Here is an 18,309-nt window from a genome sequence, read left to right as displayed (position 1 = left end):
ACGTGGTAAAGTTATTTTCGAAAAAATCTTAAACCAAAGTGGACAGTTTGACGATCTACAGGAATATCAATATATCAGTAGATCTGTAGATGAAAGACTAATAGATCCGAAAATGTAAATACAAAAACTTAAAAGATACTTATGTTTCGGAAACAAACTTTGCATTCAGAAAATTGTGCTTTTAAGACCAATACCTATATGAATCTAAAGCACTTAAATGCATTTATAGCAAGAATCTATGCATCTATAGACCTGGGTTTTACCAATCAGGGAACATGGTCTTAGTGGGAACATGAGTACAGTGTCGTTTGACGTGAGAAAATTAATTTTGTTTGGCTACCATTTCAGTATAAAATAAATAAATAAAAACCTTAGGTGGTTCGGACCAAACACCAAATTGGAGGATGTGAGGTTCAACTTGCATCATATAGGATGAAACTAACACATCTCATCGACAATACAAACGACTCCGACTTCAACTTCAAATTATTTTAGCAAAAAAAAAAAAAAACTTCAAATCCATTTTAAAATTTAGTATCCAACATTTTTATCTTCATATATCTTAAGAATAATTATAGTTATATTTGATATAATTAAATCTTAGAGCATGCAAAACATATAAAAGAAGAGATAAAATCATTCAAAAGAGGATAATCTTAGAAGTCGATGTACGCATAAGAAAAACATCATATATATATATTAGGAAAACCATCATATTAAAAGGATAGAAGTTTTACACACATGCCTAGTAACGGTAGTGGTCTATTTACAGTGTTTTTGTATGCGAGTCCAAAGTAAGGATCTAACTGTATCATGGTATTATGCGAGTCCAAAGTAAGGATCTAACTGTATCATGGTATTATATACAGTATCTTATTTGATGGCTCTTTTTAAATGTTCCAAATGATTTGTGAACCAAATATATTAAACCCGTATATATATATTGCATGAAAGGTCCGTTTTTAATTACCCGATTAGGAAAAAGGAAACACAAGCAGCTGAGTACTGACCGCCATGCTTAGTATATGGCTATATCACATATTAAAATATAGGGGAGTTGCATATGTTATAAACCTGTATTATTTTTTTCAGAATACTGATAATTGTATATAATAAATATCGTAAATTAAAAGTCAGATCTTACGAGCAACCATTTGGCAACCTAAAAGGAATTAAGAAACTATGAAGCTGGTCCCCTCCTTCGACTACCACTTGCAGTTGTAGTTAAACGGTATGGACTATGGAGAGATAATCCAAACAATTGACAAAAAGTTCATTTACATTTTTAAGATACAGGCGCGTGACATACACAAACCTGTGTATGCATATAAATGTATACATATCAACAGATACATACATTGACCCAAAAGTTCAACAGGTATATAAACATAAAATCAACATGTAAAGGCGATCGTATATAATATATGGTTAAGTAGTTTAGTGAATTTCTTGTAATGTTGAAGTCATGTATAAGGACGTTAAGTCGACACGGCGACTTTGATTACATGGTGGTGGTTTAACGTTTGATTCGGTCTCCATTTGTTTGTTTGATTTTGCTAAATTTATTGTGGATTAACCATGAGCTAGATTTTGATCCGTGATTTCTACGCGTTTATTTTTGGAATTAAATATTTTTTTTAAAAAAAAAAATGCTATACTCCATCCATTTCAATTTAATTGTCATTTTACAATAAAATTTTTCGTTTCAAAATAAGCATAGTTTTAGAATTTTAATGCAAAATTTATTAACAAAATTCTTTTGTTTATTTTCTATTGGTCGAAATATGGTTAGGTGTATAGCTAATTATGTTTTTATTTTGAAAATATACAAAATCATATGTTGTATTAATCTGTGTGCATTAACTTAGAACGACAACTAAAATAAAACGAACGGAGTATAAGATAGTGTACAAGTCTGGGAATACTTATCCGGAATTGAGGAACCAAACCATATCAAACTGAAAAATGAAATAAAAATTGAACTGAATTTCATAAATAACCGAGCAGAAATTATATCTATAGAACAAAAATATTGAAATTGAACCAAGAACCGAATGAGTATTTGAAGTTTTAAAATACAAATTATTTACCTATAAATATATTATATTTAATTTCTAAATAACCAAATATCTTAATATACTATTTATAAACAGAATTTCCTAAAAAAATAAATGATCCGAATAATTTTTATTCAAAATATAACAAATGTTTTAATATCCGACATGGACCCGCGGTCGAACCAGTAAACCAGGTGGTCGTATATAATTTGGATATAGTTATGTTCTTCATGTAGCATTCTATTAGATGTTCTACCAACTGATATATTTTCACCAAATTCGGATTTATAAAAAATTATTAATTAAAAATATGATAAAACCCAAAAAAATTCTATTAATCCTTGAACCGACACCGGTTGACCGGTCAAAACCCAGAAAATATTAATATGTTCTTATAAATTTATTTAACTTCTCATATATTTTATAATAGTACATAAAACTAAATAAACTATTTGATTTGTACTATAAGGTAAATGCATTGTATTGGATAAATGCATTGTATTTATGTTTTTCATTTTAATTTACAGGATTTTTAATGATTATCTAAAGTTACATTTATGAATTTTGAAATTAAAATTAGTTATGATTTGGTTTTTCAAAAAAAAAACGGAAAAATGTTATCACACATTTAAACAAATATATGTTATACCATAAAATAGATATGAGAATACAAAATTTATTATCGTGATCATGGTTCCTTTACAAAGTTTATTTATTAAACTTTTATACTTTGAATAAGGGTTTAGGGTATAACTATTGATAGGATATCACTGACACATGATATTGATACACATGAGTTTTTATTATATGGTATACATCAGTATATATGGATTTATGTTTTCAATATTATAATGTGACATCGTCTATCGTCTGTAAATGGGATAAGATAGAAGAACGTGTTTAAATATATTTAATTTTGAAATTAAGTAAACCAAACCGAGCACAAATCATAACTGACCGATTTCAATTAATTTGTTTGATATTATATATCAGATCCGTTAAGATTAGGTGTATTAAAAGGCAAAAAATCAAAAGATAAATAAAATCATTTATTCTGATATAATTAGAGAAATATAAGGGAATACTAAAAAAATGTTAGTCTAATGAAATTGTGCAACAACCTTGCATAAGTAGATTTTTTAAGAATCTTTTCCTTTTAACGGTATAGATGGTTTAAGAACAGGAGTACTTTTTACCATAAGTTCTGTCCCATTAGCAAAATTACAATTTGGATATAAACAAAGTTTTGATCTACATGAGTATGGTAAGCGAAACTGGATTTATCTTTGATCTATGATTATATATCCCGATTGTTATTCCATCCGTTGATTCAGTTCCTTTAAGCTTAATTTTTGTTTCAATAAAAAAACTATTCACTGTCGAAAAATAAAGTTAATAAACTATTCCCTAAGTCACATTTATGTGAACAGTAATTAATTTCTACTTTCACAATAAAAAGTAGTACACTCAAAACTTACAAGTTTTGTGATCTTCTCTTCGTCCGTTTCAAAATAATACATATTTTAGAATTTTCACATATATTAAATATAGATATAATTATATAAGTTTTGAGACTATTTATTTCATACAATTATAAACCGATAAAAATCAAGAAATACAATTGTTGTTTTAATTTTACAGTTAATCATTATTAGTTGATAAAAATTATAGTGAAAATATAAAAAATGTATCTTTTAAAATATAATAAATTTACATCTTTATAAAACAAGGCAATATATATGTGTTATGAAGTGTATGCTCAAGCATTCAACTAGAACTGGGCAAATAAACCGAACCCGATCCAATAAAAATGAATCCGAACCGATCCGAACCTGACATAAATACCGAATGGATCCTGTTTTTTTAGTATTTTGAGTTATGAGTATTATCTGAACCGAACCCGGACCTAAATAGATATCCGATAGAACCCAAAATATTTAAAATCACAAAAAGAACTTTTACCAAATATGATCTTAATTCTTAATATGTATCCAAAATACTTTAAGGGAGATGTATTCAACTGAGAGTTTCAGGTGATTTGTATTGAAATGACAAATCCACTGTTATTGAAACATGAATTTTAAAAACTCATTTAAATCTACTGTTATTGAATTTGACATTTCTTATAGTACTCTGAAATCCACTGTTATTGAAAATATTTTAAGTTGTGGAGTTTTAAAGTTTTCAGGTGATTTTAGGGTGTTTGGATAGAATTTCTTAGTTAAAAAAATTAAAACCCAAATCTCATAGTTTTAGGTGGTATTCTAGAGTAGTTTAACAAAAATCACTTAAATCTCTGCAATTTATTGAAATCATCTAAAACCCCATTAAAAATCAAATCACATCAAATGTTAAATTGAATACATCCCCCTAAGATATTATTGAACTTCTAAAATAATTATCTGTTACATGAAGGTTGATGATGGAATATGGCGGTTGAAGCCTGAAGTTTTTAGATTTTGGTTTTGTTTTCATTGAATAATGTTTCTCAGTTTTTGTTTTATGATTTCATTTATCTGGGTTTTTTTTTTCTATCACTAACTATGTTTATCTTTCGCTTGATTTTGAATGATCATGTTTGATGTTTTTTTTTTTTTGAATCGATTTTAGTTATGTTTTGGCTATTAAAATATGTACAAATCATGTATTTTAAATCCGAAGAACCGATTTCATTTATGTTTTAGTTACAAAATAGGTACAAACCAGGTATTTTTAAACTGAAGAACCGATTGGGACCCGAACCCAAAAGTACAATGGGTTATACCGGTTTTTTGAAGATTTACTAACCCCGACCCGAACCCGTTAGAACCCGAACCGGTCCCGAACCGAACTTTTATATAACCCGAATGTGGTTGATTTTGATAAACCCGAAAAACCAAAATCGGAATGGATAAAACCGAAACCCGATTGGGACCCCGAATACCCATGCCTACATTCAACAGTTCAAGACTCCAGAACATAAAAAGAGAACTAGAGTTGAACTCGCACGTCCGTGCTGATATATTTTTGTTTTTAATATAACAATTAAAATATAAAATAAATTATATATATATATATATATATATTATAACAATTTTTATTTATGTAATCATTATTTTGAAAATTGTATATATTGGTTATTTTTTGTTTAAAAGTTTATATTCTTGAAAATTTTTTGTGTGACTAAATTTTAAATTAGCTAATATAATATTTTGAAAATATTTTTAATTTAGTGTATTATATTTTTGTTTTTTCGTCTCTTAGTCGACCGACCGCACCTTCAGGTACGCTACCTCTCCCCTGATTTGTTTCTGCTAATGGCGTTCTTCTTCTTCTATTTTTGTTTTGTTTTTACTATAAAAATCAAGCCTAGAAATAATACAACCAATAAATTATTATTTATTTTGTTATCTATAACAAATTAATATGATATTTTTTTAAAAAAATTGGGCTATACTATTTAATTTCCAAATGAATTACCAAAAATACATAAAATCTGGCCTAGACTAAAATATGGTAAAGAATCAAAAAAATAATTGCATAATAGAAATGGATTAGAATTTACAGAAAATGATATTGTTTGAATTTATATATTTTTTTTGTTAGGAAAATATCATATATACATAAATTTAGGATATTTTGTTATTTTTTTAGTTAATGGTCTAATATATAGATTTTTTTATAGTAGATAAAATAAAGACTCTACTTTAATAAAGCAGATGAATTAAAATATTGAAGTTTAAACAAAATGACTTGACAAGGATATTTGATTACATCGTTTCGTTTAATATTAATATAAATGTATAACTGTTTTCTATAGTAACAAAACTTCATCACTGTTTCCTTGGATCAAGTGGAGATATACGGGAAGGTGCGTGACGCACGAAACTCGACATTAAACAACTACCCACGTTAGACCACCTTCATCGATGGAGTCTTAAGTAGAGTTTCAAGCAAAAATGAAAAAAAAATAAATGAAAAATGGGGAAAAAAGAAAGAACCGGATCTTTAATTGGATTATTTGAAACTGGTAAGACACCTTAACGTGGCAGTATCCCATTCGATCATTCCTTTAATGTCTCTCTCTCCTTCGTCTCGCGAAATCAATTTGGCTTCCTCCTCCATTCTCGATCAATCCGTCGCTGCTCTCGAATTTCATCATCTCATCTCATCGTTCTATTCTGAGATCTCATCTCATCTCATTTCATCTCATCGTTCTCGGTTAGGCAAGGCTTCCTCCTTCATTCTCTTTGCTCTTGAATCTCATCTCATCTCATCGTTTTCTTCTGAGATCGAATCTCATCTCATCTCATCGTTCTCGGTTAGGCAAGAATCTCATATCATCTCAGAAGAGAAGAAGGCTTGAAGAGAAAGCAAGGATCGAGGGAAGGATGAAACTCAGACAACATGCAAGGCTTGCGGTAATGAAGGTGGAAGAAGATGAAGAAGAAGAAGAAGAAGAAGCAAGATCAGACTGTAGGTACGAACATCTATTGTCTTTTATAGTTGTATTAGACTATTGTTTGACTGTTGAAAAGATCGAAGCTTTTGCATAGAAACAGAGGGTTGGTTGGTTATAACAAGTGATGATGATGAATTTGAGGGAACAAAATCTCTATTAATCTGGAAACGATATGCTTTAGCTATGTGTGAATGATTTCGCCAGTTTTCTATAAGGTAGCGATGGTGGGAATGATTGTTTTAGAAAAATCGATAAACTTAAATTTTAAGTGTTCGTTTGTATTCTTTGGGTTTTTGATTTCGTTTATCTCTTCACAACCATGGTTTAGTTCCTTTTTTATCTAAATTTCTTTGTTGCTTGTGTAACAGGTTCGTGTGAGTTTGCTTTTGATTCATTACGGAATCAACACAAACGTCAGAAATGGATTCACCATCATCAAAGCATTTGTATTTTATTTCAGAAAGCAACAGGTTAGTATACTTTTCCCTTAAGAGAAGGTAGATATCGAGTAGGTTGGGAAAGGTTGGGAATTCAATGGACATTACTATTATGGTTTGTGTTAGTTGCGGTGAGGTGATTTGCATTTAGTAAGAAAGCTTGTTTTAGTTTTAGGTGAAGAAAGCTTGATTGGCATTAACTTCTAAAAATAATATTTAGTTTTCCTGCGTGTCTGAGTTTGTTTCTCAAACCCTTTGGAATTAAATTGACTTTATTATCGTGTCTGAATTTGTTTCTTGATTGTCTGAATAACATTGATTGCCATTAACACATAACACCTACTAAACTTTCTTTAACTTTCCTTTTAAAACCGACCAAACTCTCACCTTCTCGATTCATATCTTCTTCTCCTTTGATAATTCATTTCATATTTCCTTCACTATAGATCCATTTAGTCAAGAGTGTAGCTTTCAAAACCTCTTAAACTGTCAGCCACCAAACACCTCCTTCTCCTTTCTAAATTGTGAACCTAGTATAGAAGTCACCTCCTCGGATGCAAAATGGGCTGAATATGATATTGAAGATGAACACACCGTGTCTGACCATAAAGAAAGACGGAAATGGTCTCCAACTGAAGATATTGTGCTCATCAGTGCTTGGCTTAACACCTCCAAAGATCCGGTGGTGGGGAATGAGCAGAAAGCAATCGCGTTTTGGAAACAGATTGCAGGCTATTTTGCATCATGTCCAAAGGTTGCTGGTTTGCAAAAGAGAGGGGCAACACAATGTAAACAAAGGTGGAGGAAGCTTAACGAGGGTTTTTGTAAGTTTGTTGGGTGTTTTGATGCAGCTAGGAAACAGAAGTCCAGTGGGCAGAGTGAGGATGGTGTATTAAAAATGGCTCATGAAATATTCTTCAATGACTTCAAGGTCAAGTTTACCCTCGAGCATGCTTGGTTAAAACTTCGCCATGATCAGAAATGGTGTGGTGCTTCAGAGACTAAAGGCAAGGTAAGCTCAAAAAGAAGAAAATTGAATGATCAGTCCGCACAGTCAGCGTCTTCTGTGCCAGGGTGCGATGATGAGGATGAAGCATCGGCTCGGCCCATTGGTGTCAAAGCAGCAAAGGGCAAAGGTAAAAGCAAGGCAAAGACTTCGGACGAGGCAGTGGAGTTTCAGGGCATCTGAGAGATAAAGCAAAGGAATTTTGAGTTAAAGGAGAAGTTTAACAAGCAAAAGTTGTTTGATAGCCTCATTGCCAAGACAGAGCCTCTAGATGAACTAGAAATCTCTTTGAAAAGCAAACTAATAACTGACATGTTGTTAAGTTAGAATGGGAAGTTAGTTTGGTTTCTCTTGTGTGCTTAATCTGGAGTCTGTAGTTTGTTGTTGTGCTTAATATCGAGTCTCTTTGTTGCTGGTCTGTATGCTGGTTTCTCTTTGTTGTAATATTGTATCTCGTCATGTTGTATCTCGTGTTGTCTTATGTATCTTTCCTCTCTTTGTTTTATTGCAGGTATATCACATGGGACTTGCAGATGAAGACAGTTACCATGTGACAGAACAAGACAATATGTTTGATGTAATAAAGTTATTGAGTTTTGTATCTCGTGAAGTCCTAATTTGTGTGAAATGTTTCACGTTTTTTTTTAGTTGTACCAAACGATATACAACCTGTCTAAACTTGTCTATATAAACTTGTGAGAAAGAAATCAAATGCAAAACAAAACAACAACTTTGAGCATCTTCACTTCTTTTTCAAAAGCAATTATTTCTTCTCCTTAACCGAGCAAAACAAATCATCTCTAAGCAATTGTTTCTTCTCCATCACGTTTCTTATCCTTCTCATTTCTTCTCCTTCACATTTCTTCTTCTTCTCATTTCTTCTCCTTCTCATTTCAAATGGCATTTTCTTCTTCTAATAATTTCGAAGACTTGGATGAAAGATTTGATTAAATTTTCGATCAACAATTCGAAAATCTTCTAATTCGTCATGGTGAGCATCAAGAAGCATCAAGGTCAAAAAAGAAACGAACCTACATTGAAAGACAACGAGAAGAAGGACACATGCAGTTGTGGAACGATTATTTTAGTGAAGATGCAACATATCCTTCTCACATGTTTCGACGGCATTTTCGAATGAACAAGCCCTTGTTCATGCGTATTGTTGATCGACTATCCGCTGAAATCTCATACTTTCAACAAAGAAGAGATGCTACTGGAAGGTTTGGTAACTCCCCGTTACAAAAGGCAACGACAGCAATTCGTATGATGGCATATGGTTTCCCAGCTGATGCGGTCGACGAATACCTCCGACTTGGCGAGACCACCGTACTTTTATGCTTGGAACATTTTGTTCAAGGAATCATAAATTTATTTGGAGATGAGTATCTAAGAAGACCCACGCCAGAAGATCTTCAACGTCTACTCGATATTGGAGAGATACGCGGGTTTCCCGGGATGATAGGAAGCATTGATTGTATGCATTGGGAGTGGAAGAATTGTCCGACCGCATGGAAAGGTCAATATACACGTGGATCAGGAAAGCCAACAATTATTTTAGAAGTTGTAGCTTCACAAGATCTCTGGATATGGCACGCGTTTTTCGAACCTCCAAGTACATTAAACGATATCAATGTTCTTGATCGACCCGGTTTTTGATAATATATTACAAGGTCGAGCTCCAAAAGTTAATTACATTGTCAACGGACACGAGTACAATTTGGCTTACTATCTCATAGATGGTATTTATCCAAAATGGGCTACTTTTGTCCAATCTATTTCACTTCCGAAAGGTCCGAAAGTATCTTTATTCGCTACACAACAAGAAGCTGTACGTAAAGATGTCGAGCGTGCTTTTGGGGTCTTGCAAGCTCGATTTGCCATAGTCAAAAATTTAGCTCTTTTGTGGGATAAAATAAAATTGGAAAGATAATGAGAGCATGTATCATTCTACATAATATGATTATAGAAGACGAACGAGATGGGTACACTCAGTATGATTTATATGTTTTCGCGCAACCGGAATCAAACCGAAGTTCACAAGTGGATAGCACGTTTTTTACAGATATGCCTTTAAATCTCGGCAATATGATGAGCATTCGGAATCGAGTTCGTGATAGAAGAATACATCAACAATTGAAAGATGATTTGGTTGAGAATATATGGCAAAAATTTGAAATGAATCAAGATTTCAACTAATCGTTTTTTTCTCGTTTACTATTTGTATTTGTATTTTTAATATGTTTTAATGTCATTTTTATTAAAAAATTTATGTATGCTTTTATTTTAAATCAATCTACTTTTAAAAAAAAATATTATTTAAAAACTCCTATGGGTTTCTCCCATTGGAGAGGAAAAAATTATTTGCACTAACCAAAGTTCTAAACTTGTCAAATCACCTCATTTACTCTTAATTTAATCATTAGACCCATTAGAGGGTCTAATGGATGGACATGCTCTTAACTTATTTGCCTCTGAGTTGACAAAAAAAAACTTATTTGCCTCTGAACACAAGTTGCAGAATTTCCTCTATTCTAGTTCACCATTTTCTCTATATTTATTTTCTTCTCTTTTAACTATCTAATTATAGTTATATACCTTTTGCTCAACAAAAAACAATCTAATTTTATGTTTTAAGTTCACTACCATAAATATTTATGTATAGAAATTTTAGAAATATTACATAATTAAATTTACGAGAAAATTATACTAAGCGACCGAAAACATCACCTTAAAGTGCTACTCTGATTATTTGTTATGGTGGCGAGATTATTTCTTCGTTCTTGATGAGAGAAATTGTTCTCCACCTCTTAGCCTCTTAACAGTTACTAATATGAATTGGACTATCAGGATTTGTTAGTCCTACGTACTCATATGAGTTTGCATGTTTAGAGCTATAAATATTAAAATCCATATAGAATTGGATTGGATTCCACATGTAGACTATCCTTGATAAATCATGAATTGTGGCAAATTACATGGTTAATAAGATTGTTTGACAACCACGGGGTGGTAGGCTAGTGGTCTTGAGGCAGTTTTCCCGTCAATACGGACCCGGCTTCGAAACCCCCTGTGGCCACCCGGGCCCTCCCTGCTAATTCCTGGGGTGGAAATTACGTGGTTGCTGCGGGTCTCGTGGGATTAGTCGGTTGACCTCGGTCGCCGGATTCCCACGGTTAACAAAAAAAAAAAAAAATTGTTCGACTAGTCAAGACTAACGAGTTGGATTCGTGTTTTTTCTTCATTATCAATATAATGATATACATCTAAAAAATATGCAATCAGTTACATATTTTTTTCTATATGTATGTGAGGTAGTAGACAATACAGAAAATTACTTAATTCATTATTTTCCAATCGATGGTACTTGCTTAAAACCGAACAATAATATATCTTTGGCAATGAAAAATCAACTGATTAATTGTAGGAAGAAGTTGAAAGGAAAAGTAGCAACAAATATGCTCTTTCTCTGACACAACTTTTAGAGAAGATCTATACACGCACACAGAAAGGCCAGAGACACAACAACTCTCACACGTGTCCCCATGGTACACGTGCGTCTCACTTTCAGTGAATTGCAAGTTCAAGTAACAAGCAAATCTCAATCGAATCCAAAGACAAGGACCTCCACGTGGTATTCTTGGGCAAGTCTTGAAAACGACTTATTATAGCATCATATTTAGGTCGAGAATCACTACCAAAGTAATAAAGTTATAGCCTATGTATACATATTACCCCTTAAATTTGTACTTAAATAATCGACTCTCTTAATTTACATGAAATGAACCATAAGATCTTCATATAAATGTGTATATGTTATATATGATAGGTAGAATACAAACTTTTTTTTTTTTAATGCAAATATGGATTATTATCCATCGGTTGAGAAATCAAAAGGGCTCCAGCTTCCGAACAAGAAGTTGGTAGAGTCATTGGATTCATCAGCAAAATTAACCACCGGTTCATGAACAGTCTCAGCCGAAGTTACACCACCAACTTCTATATGGTTATTATGACCAATCAATAAAGCATCAGACCAAACACTATTAGTGTCAATAGAAAGAAGCTCTTCACCAGGAAACGGAGGCAACCCATTATAACCACATTCCTCAATAATGTGTTCCACCTGATGATCATAATGATGATCATCACCGATGTCCATACTCCAATTAGAGGGTTCCATCGAAGCGCCTGTGGCTAAATCGCATGTTGCTTGAAGTGTGGGTTCGTCAGGCTTTGGATTCAAGAAGTTGGCGTAAACAAGAGCAAGATCTATGTTTGGTGAGCCACCACCGGAGTTGCATGAACTAGCGGTTACGCCGGTTTTAGCGTTACTCGAGGAAGATTTGGTACGGCGGGATTTGCGGCAGCCACCACCTACAGGCACGTTGCGGAGGGAGCCGCCTTTGGTCCAATATCTACGGCAGCCTTTGCAGAAGTAGCGAGGTTGAGTGAGGCTGTAGTTGTTGTAATAACAGAACTTTGTGTTTGATGATCCACATCTTGGACAGCTTGGCGTTATTTCTGCGTTTGCGTTTGCGTTTGCATTTGGCCGCCATATAAACGATGACGTCAAGGCTTCTGTTCTCTCCATATCTCTCTTCTCTATTCTCTCTCTCACAATAAGAATGTATTATATACGATCCATGAATGTGTGTGTGAGTTTGTGCATGTGGAGAGGGTGTTACACGTGTAGGCTGTAGAGTGGAGGAGGGACGTAGGGAGCAATTGCCTCGTAAGGGTGCACTCACTGTTGCTTCTTGGGGGAGACAGGTTTAAGGGTTTTGAATCTTTGATATGTTTAAATAATAAGATATGTGAATTAGAAAAAGGTTATTTAAATATATAGTCTTGGAGATTGTTTCGAAGCGAACTAAGAAGCCTATGACCTCTCGGAAGAGAAGGGTTATTTGGTGTACATTGAGCTATTTGTACGGCTTAGTTAATGGAGGTTGCACGATTACTATATACAATTTGAGACATATTGTACAATATTCATTGTAAGAGAAAATGTATTCACATTATATTAAAAGAAATAGCTGTAACAATAATGGTAAGAAATATAATTGTATCGATAATCAATAGTAGTAAGTAAAACATTCTTCTATTCACATTACAATCTTTAATTAACACATTAGTATAATAAGTCGCCATAGCGATGAAGTTTAATTTGGTCAAAGTTGTTAATGATCGGAAATTGCGTGCGAGTCATATCACTTAGTATGAAAATGTTATGTATAAGGTATATGAATAAAGGATGAAACAAGAAAACACAAAGTTTTGTAGAATCTCTATATATGTGTATACTTGACTTTTTTGATTATTTACACTAAAAAAAGGTACTTGGAAAAGAAAATCTGAATGGGGAAAAGAGTTTCTTGGATCATGTGTTTTATGGCAATCTCCAAGAATCCTATGTGGGTCTTGACAATTTTCAATATACTTATTTATTTAAGTCCTGAAAATAGCTTACCTTATACTACATGTAGGAGATTAGGCAACCATCTTGGTTTTAGACTAATACTCGCTTACATTAGAAACTCAACTGCATAAACTTATTGAACATAAATGATAAAGATTATTTCAGAATAGTAGAATACACCAGAAAGTATTACATAAACATGATGAACAACATTCGATAGAGATCGTTACAAATTAGATTGCTATTAAGCCAGCTAAGTCTCCATTGCGTCACTCTCATCAGCAACCATTCCAATTCCATTATCCTTTTTGAACTCTGTCAGCTTCTTCTTCCACACACGGTGACTCGAGTTCTCCGCAAGAACATCAAGCGAAACGTCCTTCATCTTCACCAATGTATCAGCATATATCTCAAATCCAACAATCTTTTCCCATAACAAAGCTCGCCTCTGCTCATTGGTACCTTCGCTTCTCACATCATCCAACCACTCTTTTGCCTCCTCGACCTTAGCCCAAAAGCAAGTATCCTGAGTAGTGCTAGCATATCGAGTTCTCGCAGTCTTCACTCTATGACACTCCCCTTTTTCTTTCCACCACTTATCAAACAGTAAATACCTTTTGGGTCTATTCCCATTCTCCATGTAATGACCATTACCAGTCTTTGAATATTTGTACTTGTAGAAGTACGCAATGTCCAGTGGTTCGGCTAAGAGCTGGTAAAACTGCGATGCAAATAGCCATTTCAATTCGAAATCAAAATCAGGAGGCAATTCATTTGTCTCCACCATGTCATACACACGGTCCCAAAACTTAGCTAGCTTTGCGCGGCTCATGTTTACCCTTAACTCTCTTTGATTTGAGTATAGTTTGAAGTTATCATAGTAACCGAGCTTCTTGGGCGACGCGTCGCAACTGTCTTTGTACCATTGAATATCTAGTCTTGATGGCAAGACATCACCAAGCTCAATAGCTAACTCACTCGCTCTCTCAATCCTAGCACGACTCATTCTTGTAGCGGTTTCTATGCATTCTTTAGCTGATACACCACTTGGGTGATCAACAGAGAATCCAAGAGATTCCACGGCTAATGCGACACCAGCTTCGTAGCTATTATCTGAGATATCCCCACTATGAAAGCTTCTTGATATGAGAAACTGGTGAGAGAGTGTAGACACGTAATGTTCGTACCTTTGACGTTCCTCAATGTTTGGAGTTCCTGTTGAGTTGAGTATATGAAACATCCTACGAACTGAAGCAGCATTGTCTAAGCATACACCTCCATTGTCGGAACAGAAGAGATATGTTCCAAAGGGCCAGAGTGGTTCATCGTTTCTTCTGGGAACGAGGTCGTGGATGGAAACCACGTGGCAGAAATTTTGGGCTACATGTGATTGGGAGATTGAGGAAGAGAGAGATTGGTTGCCGAGCAAAGGAGAGCCGAAGGTGATGCAGAGTAGAGGGTATGACGGCGACAAAGGTACTGAAAGGAGCCAAAGTGCGGTGAGTGCTGCAACTGCGCCGCCGGTTGAATATCCGGTTATTACCACCTGTTCTCTGTCTTCCTTTTCCAGTCCTATTGTGATCTGTTACGTTCATAAATTTAGTGTGTTACGTTACAATAAACTGGCTGATTAACGGACATTGGTACGAGGTAATGGGATTATAATTTGTAACTTAGTTAGCCATGATATGACCTAACTAAACTAAATGAACAACTTTTTTAAAGATATAAATGAACAATTTTCAGTACTAATGTAAACCTATTTAGAGACTAAACTGCCAATTAAATAGTTTGACTAGTAGTGCAGAAAACTGATACAAACCGAATCAGGAAACGATATTTTGATAAGATAAATGAAGGAAAGAGATTTGGCTTGATTTTTTTCATATCTGAGCGAGAATCATATATAAAACCCTTAAATTTTATCATAAATCACTCCAATAACCGATATCATATAAAACTGAACCGAACGATATTGAGCTTATACAAGCAGCATCTGTATATGACCTAAACCGGAAATTTTTCTAAAAGCAAAATCCAACCTGAATCGAATAGAAACAGAAGCATGCACATTAATCAGTTTTACTAATTTCTAACTTATATATGTATCAACAAAGTCCAAATATAAAAAAATATCAATAAAATCAACCAACGGTCCGTTCTTGTTTTGTTACTCTCTCTGTTCTATATTGTAAACAGTATTGCTACTCTTCAATAGTAAAATGATCTTTATTAGAAAAAAACTAGTAGAAGGTATTATTTTCATTCAATAGCGTAAAAAAAGAAGCGAATATTCGCTGAAAAGAATGATGCTGACAAATCACAAGTGACACAATCACACAACCTTTAAAAGTTTTTGAGGTGCTTATAGCATAAATCTCTTATTAATATTTTTTTAGTTTTTCCAATTCAAAAAAATTATGAGCCACATCTCAAATCGCTGTAATAGCGTAATTAGAAAAACATTTAAAAAAGGTTATGGGCAGAAATCTCTCGCTCAATTTTATAGTTTATCTCTGTGATATTATCCGAGAAATCACTTTTCTAGATGTTACGCTCACGTTAATTCTCACAGTGATTGATTACTATGATATCTTTAATGAATTAAAAAATATATTTAAATACTATTATTTGCTTTATAAAACTTTTCAAATAAAAATATAAAATAAAAAGGAAATATTTATAAAAAAAATTTAAAAAATTAAAACGAAAATATATGTATATAATATGATTTCATAATAAAAGGAAAGTTCACAAAATAGTCAAATATCATTTAAAATATATTTTTAAATAATGTAACTTACCGAGTCACCGGATAATTGGATCGACCATGGACGAATCGTGGATTAATAAATAAATTTTTTCTTATATAATAATATGTTGACTATTGAAAATATAAGAAATATTTTATGTTTTAAAAAAATTTGGAAAATATTTAACCTTAGTTTTCTTTATTTTTATTTTCATTTCACTTACAACATATCAAAAAAAAAAAATATTAAGACTATTAATATTTTGTAACAAGTTAAGAGTTATGACATAGAATAAAATATATCAAAACTTAAAATCTATAAGTATTCAAATGTCTAATATGAATAATAAAATTAAATCTAAATCCAAAATAAGTCAAATTATCGATAACAAAAATAAACTAATGTCAAATCACATCAACTAGTTTTGTTAATAGATTCATAATCCACATGACCATATGATCTTTTTATTTTTGAAAAAAACCAAAAATTTTAAATTCTTAATTAGAATACAAAACAAATTCTAATAACGTAACTGAAAAATCCAAGAAAAAATAATTTGTAAAGTTTCGTATTGATTCAACCAGTGGTTCAACCAGTAGCCGAGTTCTAGGTTTTAGGTTTTAATGGGTTCTTAAATAATGGAATTTTTCCTAAAACCCAAACCGAAATACATACCGAGTCACCGGATTTACCGGTTTGACCGCGGATCCGGATCGGATTTCAAAACACTAGTTCTACTTTTTAATAAACTGAATACACAAGTTTAAAATAATAATTAATTTGTTTGTACGTTTTGAAATTGTAAACAAAAATAAAAATCATAAATAAAATTAACTATTACACTATGCATAAGTTTAAATAATATAATAATATTGTTTTACATTTAGTATTAGCTAAATTAATACTCATGAAAACTTAGGTGTGGATATCTTTATCAACAGAGGTGAAAATTTAGCCAAGTTTTTTAGTAGATATCTCACAAAAAATTATATCGTTTTGGGAAATTTAATAAGTTTTATCAATAATAATACTCTAAAATACGGAGTATAAAAAATGAATAATTGAAGGAGTGTGGACAATTGACCATTGAAATCTGAGGAAAGGCTCATTTAAGAAAAAAAAACTCCTATAGAAATTTCTCTACCACTTGTTTTTGTTATAATATATTCGTAGTTTAACTATATAATAATTTTTTTTTAAAGATTTATTAGTTTTTTGTTAGACCTGTATCTTTTTTGACAAGCCATGTAATATAGATTATGAGCAGAAATTATTATATCTAGGAAAAATTCAGGAAGTCCTTCTAATAAAATATTATTTAATGAATTATCTATTATTTATTGAAGAAAACAGAAACAGAAAACAAACCTGAGACTCAATAAAGAGAGCCGAGGAAACAAAAAGGTCAAGTATTGCACCGTTGACCATAGGCGGAGGCTCGTCAGATGTTGATGATGTTGAAAAGGCGGAGAAAAGCTCATTTCCGTCGACTTTCAGGTCCACGAGGTTCCCCGGTTGATTCATCTCCACCTCCGGTAAAGCAACGTACATGGTTCCGGCAATACGCTGTATCTGAATACTCTTTGAGCTATCTGCGAGGTTGCATAAACTCCATGAGTCGGACCATAAAGGAGTCGACATCATAAGCGAAGCTAGTAACTCGCTCGTCTCGAATTGGCACTCTTCCATAACTACTTGCGGGGTCTGTGTTGTTGAACTTGGCCTTTTTAACGAAAGAATGTCAAGGAAAATTTCTAAGAAACCTCCATATAGTTTCTTGGGTATTTACTTTGTAGGTTCTTGATTCTTGTCTACTTGATGAGTCGTCTCTCTAGTCTCCTTCAGTTTTTTGGGTCTTTTTTCCTAAATAATTGTACTATAAGGGTCTATCTCAACACTACAAAAAAACACGCCGAATTCCGACGGAGATTCCGACGGACATCAATGTCGTCGGACGTTTGTGACGGATTACCGACCAATTTCCGACGAAAACCAAAAATTTGAAGTCGTCGGAATTTTCCAACAAATTTCCGACGAACCATGTGACCGTTGCCGACAAATATATATGACCGTTGTATAGCCGTTTGAGATTGGAAAATACTGACGGAATTCCCACGGACTTCTTTACATCCGTCGGAATTTCGTCGGAAAGTCGTCGGAGGGCCGTAAGCAATTTCCAATAAATACAGCCCCTCC

At 33.0% G+C, this 18,309-nt stretch overlaps 2 protein-coding genes and 1 long non-coding RNA gene across 3 annotated transcripts; 1 reads left to right on the top strand and 2 right to left on the bottom strand.

Moving 5' to 3' along the window:
• The first annotated feature begins 4,869 nt into the window (after window positions 1-4,869).
• On the top strand, window positions 4,870-10,538 carry LOC106409803. The gene is made up of 3 exons (XR_001282186.3): window positions 4,870-6,516; window positions 6,867-6,968; window positions 8,453-10,538. It is a non-coding gene; the product is annotated as an uncharacterized LOC106409803 (long non-coding RNA).
• Window positions 10,539-10,862: 324 nt separating this feature from the next.
• On the bottom strand, window positions 10,863-13,458 carry LOC106409756 (dof zinc finger protein DOF3.5). Its single transcript, XM_013850327.3, has one exon. The coding sequence runs from the start codon at window positions 12,530-12,532 to the stop codon at window positions 11,810-11,812; it is 723 nt and encodes a 240-aa protein (XP_013705781.1). The 5' UTR covers window positions 12,533-13,458; the 3' UTR covers window positions 10,863-11,809.
• A 26-nt stretch (window positions 13,459-13,484) lies between these two features.
• LOC106410885 (lipase-like PAD4) lies at window positions 13,485-18,021 on the bottom strand. Its single transcript, XM_013851512.3, has 2 exons — window positions 17,482-18,021; window positions 13,485-14,942 (listed from the first exon to the last, which is right to left on the bottom strand). The coding sequence occupies exons 1-2, from the start codon at window positions 17,800-17,802 to the stop codon at window positions 13,614-13,616; spliced, it is 1,650 nt and encodes a 549-aa protein (XP_013706966.1). The 5' UTR covers window positions 17,803-18,021; the 3' UTR covers window positions 13,485-13,613.
• Window positions 18,022-18,309: the final 288 nt, after the last annotated feature.

Source organism: Brassica napus, chromosome C7 (genome assembly GCF_020379485.1).
Source record: "Brassica napus cultivar Da-Ae chromosome C7, Da-Ae, whole genome shotgun sequence".
In the NCBI taxonomy this organism is placed as follows: Eukaryota; Viridiplantae; Streptophyta; class Magnoliopsida; order Brassicales; family Brassicaceae; genus Brassica; species Brassica napus.
This window is presented reverse-complemented; position numbering and strand designations above follow the sequence as displayed.